Raw genomic sequence first — 15,280 nt, 5'->3', positions numbered from 1 at the left:
CTTTCTTTGTATAAACTTACGTATATGAGTTGCAACTGTCCAGTTTAGAGCATTGATTGTACCAAGTTTGCAATAACTAACTGATCTGCTACTAATTGTGTTATCTACCTTTCTCCTTTTCCTTCTTTCTTTCCCCCTTTTCTTTATCCCTCTCTTCCCTATCTTACCCTACCTGCTCCTCTTCCCTCCTTCTTCTTCTCACACTCTTCGTTTTTCCTTTCAACTCCTTTCCCTTGTGGGTTGTTTACATCTGGACTATAATATGTATGTGATTACTGTGTCTGCTCAGGATAACAGGTCGATACTGTAGGATTCTCAGCTTTGGAACACTGATGTATGCTGCTTATTTACTGTATACTAAATGCTTGATTGTTTTCATTATACTTTTGTACGATTTCAATAAATGCAACTGTTAAAAAAATATATATATTTTGGCTTGACAATGTTCTCCTCCAACATTTAGCATTGCTCCTTATTGCTGTACAGTTAATCTTTACGTGGCTTGCAAATGATGCTTGAATTGCTAGCTTCACTTTGCAGTCTTTGTAAGGCATCCTTATTTAGCAAAATTCCCATAGCTATAAAAAAATATATCATCATGATCATTCTTAAATTGTTTATTCTGAAGGGGGTTGCAGAGACAGAAGGCCAACTCAAGAATTCTTTATGTGCCCTGGCAATAGAGTCAACTCTTTCTGTGGTATTAAAAGGCATTTCTAAGCTAAATAAGAGATAATTTTCAACTGTGTTCCCAGGACTGCCCTGGGGTCTTCTACTATTAAGAGAGGTTTCTTGTTTTTACAAATAAGTGCCAAAACTGATTATTTTTACAAATAAGCGCCAAGACATGTACTAAATATGAATGTGGTTGAGCGGACTATTGGGGAACTGGAGAAAGTGCAGAGAAGGGCACCCAAATTGATAAGAGACATGGAGGACCTCAACTATGAGGAAATATTGGCTTAACTGAATTTATTCTCTCTTGAGAAGAGGCAGTTAGGGGGGATAAGATCACCATGTATAAATACAGTACTTAGGTTATCCATATAGTGGTGTAGAGTTATTCACTTTAAAGTCAAGGGGGCAAAGAGGTAAGGAGATTTAACCTCCACATACTGGCTTCTGCCCAGTAGGGCCCCATTAACACCTGGGTGACGCCTTGTGTAGCATTCTCTTCACTCTTTTTTTGCATGTTTCTCATGCAACAGCAAAGGGCAGCCCATTCACTTGAAGCACACCAAAGTAGCTCCTGTATCTTTTTTTGGCAATTTTATAATGTGCATATTGCCACATGATAAAACACGTAGCTGCTACATGCACATGTTCTCAGAACATAAAGGTGTGAATGGAGCCTATGAGCTATGAATATGTAGAATAGACCAGTGAATATCTGATTGCCTTCAAGAAGGAATGTTTACCCCCTGCTGAAGCAAATTGCACCATGCTTTATTGGGGTGTTTTTGGAATTTCCCTGGATCATCCAGGGTTTTGTATATGGAGGTTTTCAATTTATTGCAGGTTTTCTATGTATTTATTTACCAGTAAGTATTTTCTATTGTTATAATTAGATGGACTTTTTTTTAACCTGTGTGGACTGATGGCACTGTTTCAAGCTCTCTATGTCTGTATTAAAATGTTGGTAATATATAATTTATATAATAAAGTTTTGTTTTTTCACTAGGATGGAGTTTCAGCATGGGATCGGCCTATCAGTTCCACAGCTGGAGGGTGTTTGTCATTGTGTGTGCCCTGCCTTGTGTATCTGCTGTAGTTGCACTCACCTTTATGCCTGAAAGTCCGCGCTTCCTTTTAGAGGTGAGGATGGATACTGCATGTTGTGTCTAATTTCATTGAAAAAATATTTCTGTCATAGATTTCGGCAGCTGCATGTTTTCAGTGATGAAAACTAAACAAAAATAATGAAAAAGAAGATCAATTGGCGAAAACTATGACAGAAATGTATTCCAATTTTATAGTTAGTCACGAAAACTATGACAAAAATTTATTCCAATTTTCAGTTAGTTGAATAAATTCTCCAGTACAATTTAGTTGACTAAAATCTAATGGGTTTAGTTAAAGCAGATCTCCAGTTAAATTTTTATTTTACCATGCAGTGGGGCTGTGCCACCGCCGCATGGCTCAGCTGCTCGTTTTTTCTAGGGGTGAGGACTAAGCTCATACTCACCTGACGTGCCGATCCTGCGGAAAATAGCTCTCCCCCACAGTCCAGCGGTGGACTGTTCCTGCCTGTGGAGTGAGCATTGAGCATGCTGACATCAGAAACAGTCCATTTACAAGACTGCTGGCCTGCAGGGGGGCAGTAGCCAAAAGATCTAGTTTTGTGCAGGGACAATTGGCAAGTCAGGTGAGTATATTTTCAATGTTTTATCCCCTAGAATAAAACGAGCATTAAACCTGTGCAGTGCCGGCACAGCCCCACTGCACGGGCAAAAAATATTTTTATCCCAGATTTCTGCTTTAAATCATAATGCATTAATTAAGCATTGTTCTAGAATTTCCTAAATGATTATATATTGTATTAAAATGTTTTTTTCTCGCATATCTGCTTTAAATTGTAATGCATTATTTAATCAATTCTTAGAATTTCCAAAACTCATTATATACCCCTTCAGTAAAATCTAATAATGTTATTATTTGTGGTATTAAGGACAACAGACACTACAGACACAGATTTAGCTGTTGTGATATACTGTATAACATCTTTAGAAATAAAACCAAGTTTCATAAACAAACAAAAATAATGCTTTTTGACAAATAGAAGTGCAACTTTAATATTAAAAGAAAAAAAAACACCGTAAACTCTTTTGACTGTAATGCTAGGCTGCAAGTGGGATGGGGAAGTAAATGGGAGTGAGGAAGTGCATAGGGAAGAGAACTGGACAGTTTGTTTTACACAGTGCTAAGCACTGCTACCTTGCTGGTAGGGGAACCCTTGTCACATCCAGACAGACATGAATCCAACAGAGGATTTCCTCTTCTGTGATTTTCAGGGATTGTTCCAGTACACCAAGGCAGCAGGAAGACAGAGAGAACTTGCATCTGTCAGCCAATGCAGCTTGCCAAAAGAGTACTGGAGATTTTAGTTGACTAAAATGTACTGGAGATTTTACTCGCTCAAAATACAACTAAAACAAATCAAAAGACTAAAATACGACTAAAACAAAAATGGTGTTTTAGTCAAAAGACTGACTAAAACTAAATTGAAATTTGAGGTCAAAATTACCAGTGATTTCTTGTAAAGTCATTAAAGCTGACATGTTTTGGTTCTGTTTTTATTGGGTTGATAGATTGGAAAACATGATGAAGCTTGGATGATCCTGAAACAGATTCATGACACAAATATGCGGGCCCGTGGACAACCAGAGAAAGTCTTTACCGTAAGTTCATTAATTGTCTACACACACAATTTATGCAAGGTTTACTTTATAAAGAACCTTCCACAAAGGACTGTATTCTTGCAAGACTAAAGGTCCTGTATATAAAATAAACAATCTGCAGATAATTTCTGGTAAATCATGATTCTCTGATTCTGCTATCAACTGAGAATCATGCATTTAATAAATCCTGGAAAAAGAAAACTGAGAATTTGATTGGCCCAGTCCGTTAGATTCTCTGATTCGTAAATCGCTTTGCATCAGGGGCGGACTGACAACTCATGGGGCCCCCGGGCAATAGAGGATCATGGGGCCCCTGTGTCCTTGCCCATACACAAAAAAGCCTATGAAAAAGGTACCAGGGGCATCTCATGGGGCCCCCTACTGACCCCGGGCAATCGGGCAGTGCCCGAGTTTCCAAATGGTCAGTCCACCCCTGCTTTGCATATACTAAAATGTGTGTCTTCTTTATGAGCAGAAATATGTATCAGAGACAGTCCAGCATGGTCTGTCTCCGTCTCTGTCTTTGTCTCTGCTGACTACAAAATTAACATATATTCTAATGCCAGACAGAGAGTTGAGTTAAAAGGACTGTGAAAAAATGCAGTGCTTTATACTGTTATGCACACGTAGCGCTACCCTCTTGAGAGCTGCTGGTTTTGGATCCCCCTTATTTTCTGCACAGCAAGGCAAAATGCATTTTCCAACTTGTATCTTTGATAAGTAACCCTGTACAGTTTTAACCATTTGACAGAAGATTAAGAGTTTTGGATAGGTCGTATAATGACTATTTCTGCATGTTTCTCCTGTCAAAAATTATTGTAAAGTGTCATCTGAAAGGATTAGTTTTCACTAAAACTTACACATTTAAAGCTAAATTCCAGGAATTCAGCCACTTTGTAAAATGTGCTGGCATACTATGAGTTAAGTCCAACAAGGTGTACACCACCTATGGACTTATCTCTGTTATTTACATCTGAAAGTTTTTTGGAGCTCTGGGTGTACAGCTATCACTACACCCCCAGAGCTATGAGAGGAGAGACACTGCTCTTGCATACAGCGGCTGCTGTGCCTGTCCCTTCCCTCTGTTGTTCATTCAAGTAATTCTTTGTAATTTCACAATACAAAGTGCTCTGTGATACAGTAAAAGGAGGGGAGGGGCAGGCGCAGTGGTTGCATGTGAATCTGAAGCTACAGTAGCAGGTCCAATGTTTGAGTGCAGGAAGTATACTAATAGCTATATTTCCAGTGCTCAGTAAGAATAAAAATTGAAAATTAAAGAGATAGGTCCACAAGGTGGCATGCACCTCATTGGACTTAATCTTTAGTAATTGGACACTATTCACAAAGTGGATGAGTTTCGGGAGCTAAGCTTTAATTACAATTAATTAAAGTGTTACTAAACCCTGGACCCTGCATTCACTATATCTGGTCTCCCACAGTACACAGAACATGGAAATGCTATTATTCTAGTAAATATAAACTGCTAAATACCTTTTCTCATCAGCAGTTAGAGCAGTCTTGTGACATCTATCAGTGTCCTCTGACTGTCCTATGAGGCTGCATAACCCCTGACCTTCTATCTGGAAAGATCGGCCCCAGTGGTGTACTTTGTTTTTGTGCTGGCAACAGTAATGGCAACACTAAAATCGCCCCCCCCCCCCCACACATACACACACACAATCTAAAAAAAGGAGAGAGAGGAGAAAGGAGAGAGAGATGTTCCTGCAGCACTCACCTCCGGAATAAAAGCAGCCGAGCAGCCGGCCATCCTCGGGGACATGGTCAGGAAAGTCCTGTGTCTTCCTTGTGTGGGAATGAGACTTGGCCTCTACATACACCCTCCAGCAGCCCCCGGCCTCTTGGATCACATTGCAGAGCTCAGGCAGTGCCTCACCTGGTCCCCATCCTCTGTCACCTGTCACGTGTGTCCCTTCTTCCGGGGGGCGGTGCCTTGTTTGCCTCATGGTAAATATGCCCCTGATTGGCCCTCTGCTGATCACATGCACCCTCCCAAAAAAAAAACCTGTAGCAATACACAGAAAACTGACATGTTCAGAGTGACTCTTAGAGCTCTGTACTATCAGCAGTGGGATTGGGGACAGTAGAAGAAGGGAGGGATCAGAGAAGACAGGATCAAACAGCCTTTTTACACAATGTGGAGGATTAACCCCTTAGTTTCCACAGTGAGTATAACAAGCATGCTTTACTGCATATACAGACTGATTTTGCTGTTGTGGGTTTAGTAACACTTTAAACCTACAAATATCCTGACTCATAATATCCTACACTTTTCCAGTATATGAATTACACATATAATGAAGAGCACATCAGATAATTTAAGGAGAAGAAATCTACATGTTGCCTCTCAGCTGGATTATTAGCTGGATAAAATAATGCAACTGCTCATTTGATGTGATTTTGTCATGTAGCCAATAAGCATTCCTCCCATTACACTTAGAGAAGAAATCACTCTGAAAAAATAACTACTCACTGACTGTCTGCATAAGAAATGTAATGGCCACCCATTTATTTCTAGGTCAACCAAGGCCACATATTGATCTGTTTATTAACACTGTCCTATTCAGGTATCTGTATAGCCGACCCTGAAGTGCAAAGCTACTGTAGCTAATACAGTACATAAGATGAGTCAAGGAAAACAGCAACGTGCCAACTGTTGAATACAAAGATAAATGCAGCAGAGCAGGACTTTCTCACAAATTTCAGAAACTTAAAGTGGTTGAAAACCCTTACATTTACCCAGTAAAGTGACTAGCATCAAATGCTACACAGAAATGAAACAAATCTTCCTACATAAGTTGTACCTGTATGTCTGTAGTCATATGTCATATGCGGACGCGTAGCCTGAGGCTCATGCACCCAGGCTCTAAACCCCCACCGACCCAAGCAGCGGCGTGCCACTCAAAGCTCTCCCCGAGGCCCCACTGTACGGTCCATACCAGGAGGGGGGGATCGGGGTGGGTCTGTCCCCCTCAACCCACGGCTGACGAACTCGACCTACTGAGGCCTACTGCGGCCTACAGTGACACAGCCTGGACCTCAGTGACACAGCCTGGAATTCTACCAACAAGGCCTCATCTGAGTCAACTTGCCTAACCCCATACCAGAGGCCAGGCTGGTATATGGTTCCCATGCTCCCCTCTCATCGGCTTCTCTCCATCGGTTTCAAGGGACATAAATTCTAAAACTGTCACCTATCCCTCTCCTCCTCAAGCCAACCCTCATTTCACAATCTGGAACTTCCACCTGGACCTTGAACCCTGCCTAGTAACCCTCACACCAAGCTAGCCACTAAACTCCAAGCAAATCTCCACAAAAGTACGAACGTCCTCCCTGAAGAAATAGCCACACAATGCTCCAGATCTAACCACTCACGCCGAACCCAGCCCATCTTGACCCAAAGGAGAAGAACTCTAGCTGCAGGAAGATACTACAGCAAGAAACTCTACTGCATGCTAGACAATCTGCAATCAAACGCCCCTGGAAACCATCTCTACATACTTGATCCCCACTCCCTACACCTTTAAATGCCTCTTCTACTTCTCCTTTTCATATTCCTTTCTTGTGTTCCCAAAACCTCACTTCTCCGTCCCTCTGCTCTACCCAAAAACTTGTACATCTCACCCTCACTGCTCTCATCTCCTTACTACTGCTCTCATCACCTCCTGCTGATACTTCATTCTCCTGCTGACCCTAACACCAGGACTGGAAGGCATGCGCGCCCGTATACACCCCGCTCACATGCCACCTTCCTCACCCTTCTTCTCCTCCTAACCTCTGGGGATATCTCCCCGAACCCTGGTCCTCCATTACTTCACCCACACACAAGACATCCTCTTTCTTCCGGGAATTTCCGCAATCCCCTCAATCTAATATCTGTCCCCTTGCTCCCCAAAACCACCCTCCAGTTTTCATTTTTTTTTTATAAATATTTATTGGTTTTCAATCAGATATAATTAACAAACATTTTCTTCATTAAAAGATCATTATATTCCTCATAATTTATTTAATTCCCACAACCCTAATTCCCTCCTGAACCCCCCCACCTCCCACACCCATCCTCGTATCCCCCCTCCCCCCTCCAACCCACTCTGCCTTTTCTTTTCTAATCCAAGAGAGAAAGAAAGGGAAAAAAAAAATAACACTATCCTTTTATTTCTAAAACTCATTTCTAAAATACATTATTCGTTTCAAGAGGTATAAATCAAGTATATTTCACTTTCTGTCTAAATTCTTCCCATTTTCCCCACTTTTTATAGTGCTTCTCCATCCCGTCTATGTGTGTGTAATAAAGTCTTTCCGTCTCACATAACTGATTCATTCTGATCAACCAATCTTCTTCCGTCGGTACCTCACTTTTTTTCCAAAACCTAGGGATCAAGCTTTTGGCTGCACTCAGAAAGTACCAAATCCCTGAGTCTTTATATGATCTCACTGTAAGCTCAGAGATATAAAGAAGACATAACTCTGGATCCAATCTAATATCGATCTTAATCATTTTCCTCATTAAATGGACAATTTTCCCCCAGAACACCTGTATCTTTGAACATTCCCACCATATGTGATATAGTGTACCCACTTCTCCACAACCTCTCCAACATAGTGGAGAGTTCTCCCCGTTCATCTTGTGCTCCACAATCGGTGTAATGTGCCATCTAACTAAACACTTATAATTTAATTCTACTTCTCTCATACTAATATTTTCGTGAATTAATCTAAACATTTTCCTCTGCTGTTCCTCATCTATCTCCCTGCCCATATCTTTTCCCCATTTCTCTACATAAGTTAATTTTGTGTCAGTGTCTAGTGCCGTTAAGATTCTATATATTTTGGCAACTCCGTGTCTCCCATCTCCCCGTGTATCTAATAAACTTTCAAATGAATTCCACTCCTTTCTAATTCTCACCGGTTTTGGAAGACTCTCAAAAAAGTGTTTTAATTGGTGATATCGAACCTCATCCATTCTGCTAAAAACCTCTCCCTTTAAATTCTCCTTCTCTCTATAAGATCTTAGTTCCTCACCCACCATTATATCTCTCAGCTGCGCGTCCTGTTTAATAATCCAATTCCCTGTGATATCTTCCTTCCCAGGTGCAAAGTAATCTGTATTTTTAAGTGGCATTAACTGTGAATTGAAAACCCAACCCTTTTGTCTGTGTAACATCTCCCAAACTTTTAAAACAATAGAAGTGTACACACTTGTGTTAACGTCTAGACCTCTATGATGTATAGGTAACCATATAATTCTATTTAGATTAGACCCACTCAATATATTTTCAATTTTGACCCAACTTTTCCCTGGGTTATGAGTCCAGTCAAAGATTCTCGCGATCAAGACCGCTTTATAATATCTCTTAAAGTCTGTGAGCCCTAGGCCTCCTCTCTCTTTAATTCTAGTCAGCGTTTCATAGCGTATCCTCGGTTTTTTTTTTCTCCATATATACCCCAACAACATTTTCCTTAGTGTCCTGAAAAAAACCTCTGGAAGTTTAATTGGGATCATTTGAAACTTATTTAAGACTTTGGGCAAAATTATCATTTTTATCAAATTTATACGGCCCATCCAAGACGGATTTCCAGTTCCCAACCTCTTCAATTCCTCTTTTATCTCGTTTAAAAGTGAAATATAATTAATCTTATACAAATTATTAATTGAAGCAGACAATTTTACCCCAAGATACTTTAATTCTTTCTCTCTCCATGCAAAGGGGAATTCTTCTTGTATTTTTTCTTTTTCACTATTTTTAAGATTTATATTTAAAATTTCACATTTTGTTGGATTAATTTTTAAGTTTGATATTTCTCCATACTCCTTCAGTATTTTCATTAAGTTTGGTAGAGAAATACGAGGGTTTCCAACGAAAAAAACAACAGATCGTCCGCGTAGGCCGCTACCTTATGTTCTCTATCACCTATCTTTATTCCTTTTATATTAATATTCTTTCTTATCATCGACAACAATGGCTCCAGGGACAAGACAAACAACAATGGGGATAGGGGGCATCCCTGTCTTGTTCCATTTGACATCCTGAAGAGCTCCAAACTTCCTCCATTTACCATGACAGTAGCTGTGGGGCCTTTATATAAACTACCAATCCACTTCCTAATTCTATCCCCCAGCCCTATCTCCACCAAGGTGTCCATCATAAAACTCCAGTTCACTCTATCGAATGCTTTCTCTGCATCAGTTGACAGTAATATTACTGGGGTCTTCCCTTTTTTCCCCTCTTGTATAAGCAACAATGATCTTAATCCGCTGTCTCTACCCTCTCTTCCCGGGACAAACCCCACCTGATCCCCATGTATCCATTTTGGCAACAAGACCTTAAGCCTGTTTGCCAGAACTTTTGCAAACAATTTAGTGTCAACATTCAACAGCGCAATAGGTCTATAACTTGCACACTGAGAAGGGTCTTTATCTTCCTTGTGAATTAAAACTATATTGGCCTGTAAGGACTCTCCCCTAATTTCCAACTCGTCTCCCAGAGCATTCATGTATGTCTTCAATCTAGGTATTATTAACTCTTTATATTTTTTATAGTATTTTACAGTAAACTCATCTGGGCCCGGACTTTTGCCCACCACTGTATCCTTCAATGCTATTTCTATTTCTTCTGACGTAATTTCTGAATCCAAGGAATTCAGTTGGATTTTACTTAGTTTTGTTAGACCTGCATTTTTTAAAAATGTGCTTCTTTTTTCTTTATTTATTCTTTATTTTTCTTTTTTTTCTTTATTTACTGTATCAATATTATTAGGGGTGTCCTGGGGTATGATGTTGTATAGTTCACTATAATAATCTTTAAATACTCTAGCGATTCCTTTAGTTGAATGGACCATTTCACCCTTGGAGTTTTTTATTTTTTCTATATAATTCCTATTTTGCTTTTCCCTCAACGCCCTCATTAGATGTTTTCCCGGCCTATCTCCCCATCTATATCTTTCATTTGTTAGTTTATTAAAGACTCTTCTTTTTTCTTCCTCTACTGCCCTCTCTAATTCATCTTTCTTTTTTATTATCTTCTTCCTTAATTTTTTCAAAATATTCCTGTTCTAGATCAGATATTTCATTTAAAAGTCTATTGATCTTTTCTCTCCTTTCTCTTTTCTTTTTTGCCCCTATTGCAATAAGTAGTCCTCTGATATAGGCTTTATGGGCTTCCCACAGTGTTGCAACCGACTCTTCCTCAGTATCATTCTCTTCAAAATATCTTTCAATTTCTATTTTAATCTTTCGATCAATCTCCTCATCCAGAAGAAGTGCCTCATTCATCCGCCACACAAAACCACCTCTATCTTCTCTACCCCATCTTAACTTCATTGCAACCGGAGAGTGGTCTGAGATAGAACTCCCTCCAATCATAACCTCTACCACGGAGTCTATAAATTGATGTTCTACCAATACGTAATCCAATCTGGAGTAAGTCTCATGAACATGCGAATAAAATGTATAGTCTTTATCTTTCATATGCCTAATTCTCCATATGTCCACTAATTGATGTTCATTCAATGATTTCTTTAATAATCTCAAGGACCTATACTCCTCTTTCCTCGCATGGGAGGTAGTATCCAGCCGTGGATCCATACAAAGATTAAAGTCCCCCGCTACTATCAATCGACCTCTTTTAAAATCCATCAGCCTCTGCAATACTTCCCTTATTTGGGCAATATATACTAGCAACTGTACACTCAATATCCTGCAACTTACCCCTTAAAAAAAAACCTGCCCTCTGGGTCTGTTATTCTCTTCTCCACTTCAAACCTAATATTTTTTGCGAACCCTATAGCTACCCCTTTTGCTCTTCTAATTGGTGAATCTGCATAATACCATGTCGGAAAATATCTTGACCGCAGCCTAATCTTAGATTCCAAATCCAAATGTGTCTCCTGCAAAAAAATTACTGAGGCTGTCCTATGTTGTAACTCCTTAAATAATCTAAATCTCTTTCCAGGGCAGCTTAGCCCCTTTACATTAAAAGTTACAAACTGAACTTCTTCCATGTTGTCCCGCTCTTTCTTTTTCTCTCTCTTTCCTCCACCCATCCTCTTGCACTTACCCCTCCTATGCAGAGTATTATTCCTCCACCCATCCTCTTACACTTACTCCTCCTATGCAGAGTATTACCCATCCAACCCCCTCCACCCCCCATCTCTCTGCCCTCCTCCCCCCACATCCCGCCCCCCCCTCCCCCCCAACCCATCCCCTCCAGGCCTCCTCTGCCTTTGGATCATAATCCACCTCAGATCCCTACCTTAGGGGTTCAACTCATCCCATGACCGCACTCCCCCCCCCCCTCCTCCCCCTGTGTCCCTCTATCCATTGCTTCTCTATTTCTTTTTCTAACCGGCTGCCAATTTTCTTCCTCCAAATTATATAACTCTCCCTCCTCCGCTTCCCAACCCGGAATCTCTGGTTTCTGTATGCCAAATTTATCACAAAAATCCCCCACATCTTCTGGGAACCTCAAGACTGCTGTAATTCCTTCCCTCCAGCCAATTAAACCTGCTGTGCGACCCCATCTGTAGTTCACATTATGCTTTTTCAGCGCTTCTAATAAGGGTTTCAGTGATCTCTTTTTCCTTAAAGTCTCTGCTGTTAAGTCCGCAAAAATTTGGATGTTTTTCCCTCCATATACGATACTTGTTCTTCCTTTCACTTTTTTCCATATCTCTTCTTTATCACCGTAATTATAAAATTTAACAATTATGTCTCTTGGTTTTTCTACTCCTTTTTCTCGTTGATACTTCCCTATCCTATATACTCCATCCAGTTTACATATCGCCATATCCTGATTATCCATTATGGAGGTCAAAATTTTTCCAATTAATTCTTTTAGGTCTTCCCCCAGGGTCAACTCTGGGACTCCTCTTACTCTTAGATTATTTCTCCTTGCTCTGTTTTCTTGTTGTTCCATCATATAAAGCAATCTTTTTAGGTCCTTTCTATTGTCTATTATCCCTTTTTTCAAATTTGGAATAATTTGGGCATGTGTTTGAACTTTTTCCTCAGTTTCCTCCACCCTAGTTAACAATTGCTCCAGATCTTCCCGAATTGTGCCCATCTCTTGCTTTATTGATATTTCCAGATTTTTAAACATCTCAGCCATTTCCTTTTTATTTGGTATTTGAAGATCCCTTTCAATTTCTCTCGGCTCAATGCCTTCCATTAATTGTTGACTATTATACACCGGACCCAGGGAAAGTCTCGGGCTGTTATCCAAACTTATTTCCAATTCACTTTTTTCACTGACTCCCTGGGATCTTTCTGGCGTGAAGTTTCCCTGTGACGTAAATTTTTTGATCATACCGGATTGGGGGTTCCTAGACCCAACCCCTTTGGTATTTTTGCCTCTCATGTTTATTTTGAAGTTTTATTCCTACTCCTTTCCTTACAATCTGTCAGATCTTTAGACCCACCCTAGGACTCTCCGGGTTCAAAAGTCTAAGTTCCTTAAACATCAGATGCAGAATCTCAAAAAAAAGCTTAATGCGTAAGTCCCAAAAAAAAAAAAAAAAAACCCAACCCTGCAATAAAACCACTGTTATCACTCACCCTCCAAGTTGAAATATCCTTCAGGGTGTGAATCTCTTCTGTGGCAATCTTCTCCTAGGGGGGTTACTCTTTGTGAGGTTAACTTCTTCTTCTAGGAACAATATATAGTTTCCCAATGGTGTGGAGTAATAAAGGCGAGAGATGTATCTGTAGTAGCATGGAAATAGTATAATTCGTTAACAGGGCAGAATAGTCATGTAGGGTGATATAGAGGTATTGGAGGAGGGAGGTGAGAAGTATAGTGCTATAGTACTATAGTATATATAATATATAATCACACGGCAGCAGTAGCAATATGGAATATGGAGGCAGTGTATCTGCGTTCCAAACCTCAATGTACCAGGTCGCAGGTTGCAGGTTTCTCCCCTCACAAGGCTCGCAGGGCCTCTCCACTGCTATTATGTCTGCCTCCCGAAGTATGAACCAGAGTGTGAACTGGAGAGCTGGCGTCTCTCCCATGTGGCTGCACCGCCTTGACCGTTTCCTCGTCGCACCGCCACCACAAGATGACCCCAGGGAAGCAGGAGCTTTCTCAACAGCCTCCAGGGGAAGCCTGGAGATTCTCAAGATCCGAGAAGACTGGCATGGGGTGCTTAGCGTACACTTTCCCGTGCCACCACGGCCCACGTCCGATAGAAAGCCGGATTTTCTCCGGCCTCCCAAAACGCCGGCCGGCCGGCTACTCTGTCTCCCAGTGCTCCTCCGCGGCCGCACACGTGTCTGCACCTTCCTGTCTCCCGGCAACCGCTCTCCTTGTCTCACCACTGCCGCGAGATGACCCCAGGGAAGCGGGCACTCCGCTGTCTTATTCCAGGCTCAGCTCCCCGCCATCTCCCGAGACCTTCATCAGCCTGGCAGGTGGGTCCACTTCTCTCCAGGGCAGCCGGTCCACAAGCCGGGACACTTGAGGAGGAGATAGTCGGGGGAGGCTAACGGAGAGTGTTCACTCTACACTCTCCAGTGCCGCCATGTTCAGGCCCCTCCCAGGCCTCCAGTTTTCATGTGCACTCTGGAACGCCCATTCAGTCTGCAATAAACTCACCTCTATCCACGACCTCTTTGTCTCCCACTCTCTTAACCTTCTAGAACTCATCGAAACCTGGCTCCAAGCAGCAGATTCTGACTCCCCGCAGCACTCTCCTACGGAGGCCTCATCTTGACCCACTCACCCAGGCCCAGTGATCGGAAAGGAGGCAGGGTTGGTCTACTTCTACTTCTATCCTTCTCTTTCGAGACCCACTGCATCCGGCTATTCTCTCCGATCTCTCTGAGGATTGCAGTGATCTACCGGCCTCCTGGACCCGTGTCCCGCGTTCTCGATAACTTCGCCACCTAGCTACCCTACTTTCTCTCCTCTGAGCTACCCACTATCATCCTCGGTGACTTCAACATCCCTATTAACATCAATAACCCGGCTACATCCCAACTCCTCCACATAACCTCTTCTTTTGAACTAGCGCAGTGTATACAGTCCTCCACTCACTCCGACCGGAAAACCTTAGACCTTGTCTTCTCTCACCACTGTACTCCCTATAACCTCTCAAACATCCCATTTCCCCTCTCTGATCACAATCTCATCACCTTCACAGTCTCCTCATCCTCAAACACCTATCCCACCAAACAGCAGACAATTATCAGCAGAAATCTCCGAAACCTAAACCCGGCTCCCTTCCAGAATGGGGTGCCTCAAGACTGTCCATAATTTTAAAGGGTGCCTCGGAACTGTCCATAATTTTAAAGCGTGCCTTGACTGAAAAAAGGTTGAGAAACACTGCTGTAGAGGAAGCCTAAATATTAATAACTCAAAATCACTGTGGTATTTCTTAATATTGCCAGAGGTACCAGTGACACCTACAGGCAGCAGAGAGAAACAATAGCAACACTGAGCTAGGATGAAAACCAAATGATCAAATAAACTACAAATCAGCTTGGGCTGACTACCAACCAGCTAGGTTAAATTTAATTAGTCACTCCTGTTTAGGACAAGGTGGCTACACATTTATATAAAGAAGTGTTAATTAAAGTTCAACTTTAACCACATGCCGCCCAGCCACTGTAGAAATACGGCGGCAGGGCGGCACGGCTGGGCAAAACCATGTTTTAAAACGTGTGTTTGCAAAACAGGTAGGGGGCACGCATGAGGCACGCCACCGCCCTACCTGTCCCGACGATCACAGCTGCGGATGTCAGTCACCGGGTTACAGCCGTTCGTCACCGGCTGTGTCCCACCGATTAGTGGCAATAACTGACAGAGAGCAGGGCTGCAGTAGCTCTGCTTTCTGTCAGTTCCCTGTCAGCTCCTGACATGCTG

General features: G+C 41.7%; 1 protein-coding gene across 1 annotated transcript in view; it reads left to right on the top strand.

Annotated features, from left to right (window-relative positions):
• Positions 1-15,280, top strand: part of SV2C (synaptic vesicle glycoprotein 2C) — a 230,082-nt gene that overhangs the window by 173,644 nt on the left and 41,158 nt on the right. Inside the window, exons 5-6 of the mRNA XM_089694228.1 lie at positions 1,682-1,815; positions 3,309-3,398. Coding sequence (XP_089550354.1) covers positions 1,682-1,815; positions 3,309-3,398 — 224 coding nt within the window. The remainder of the gene's footprint in view (positions 1-1,681; positions 1,816-3,308; positions 3,399-15,280) is intronic.

This window comes from Staurois parvus, unplaced genomic scaffold (genome assembly GCF_062004578.1).
Source record: "Staurois parvus isolate SC_StPar_1 unplaced genomic scaffold, SC_StPar_1.0 ptg000656l, whole genome shotgun sequence".
In the NCBI taxonomy this organism is placed as follows: domain Eukaryota; kingdom Metazoa; phylum Chordata; class Amphibia; order Anura; family Ranidae; genus Staurois; species Staurois parvus.
This window is presented reverse-complemented; position numbering and strand designations above follow the sequence as displayed.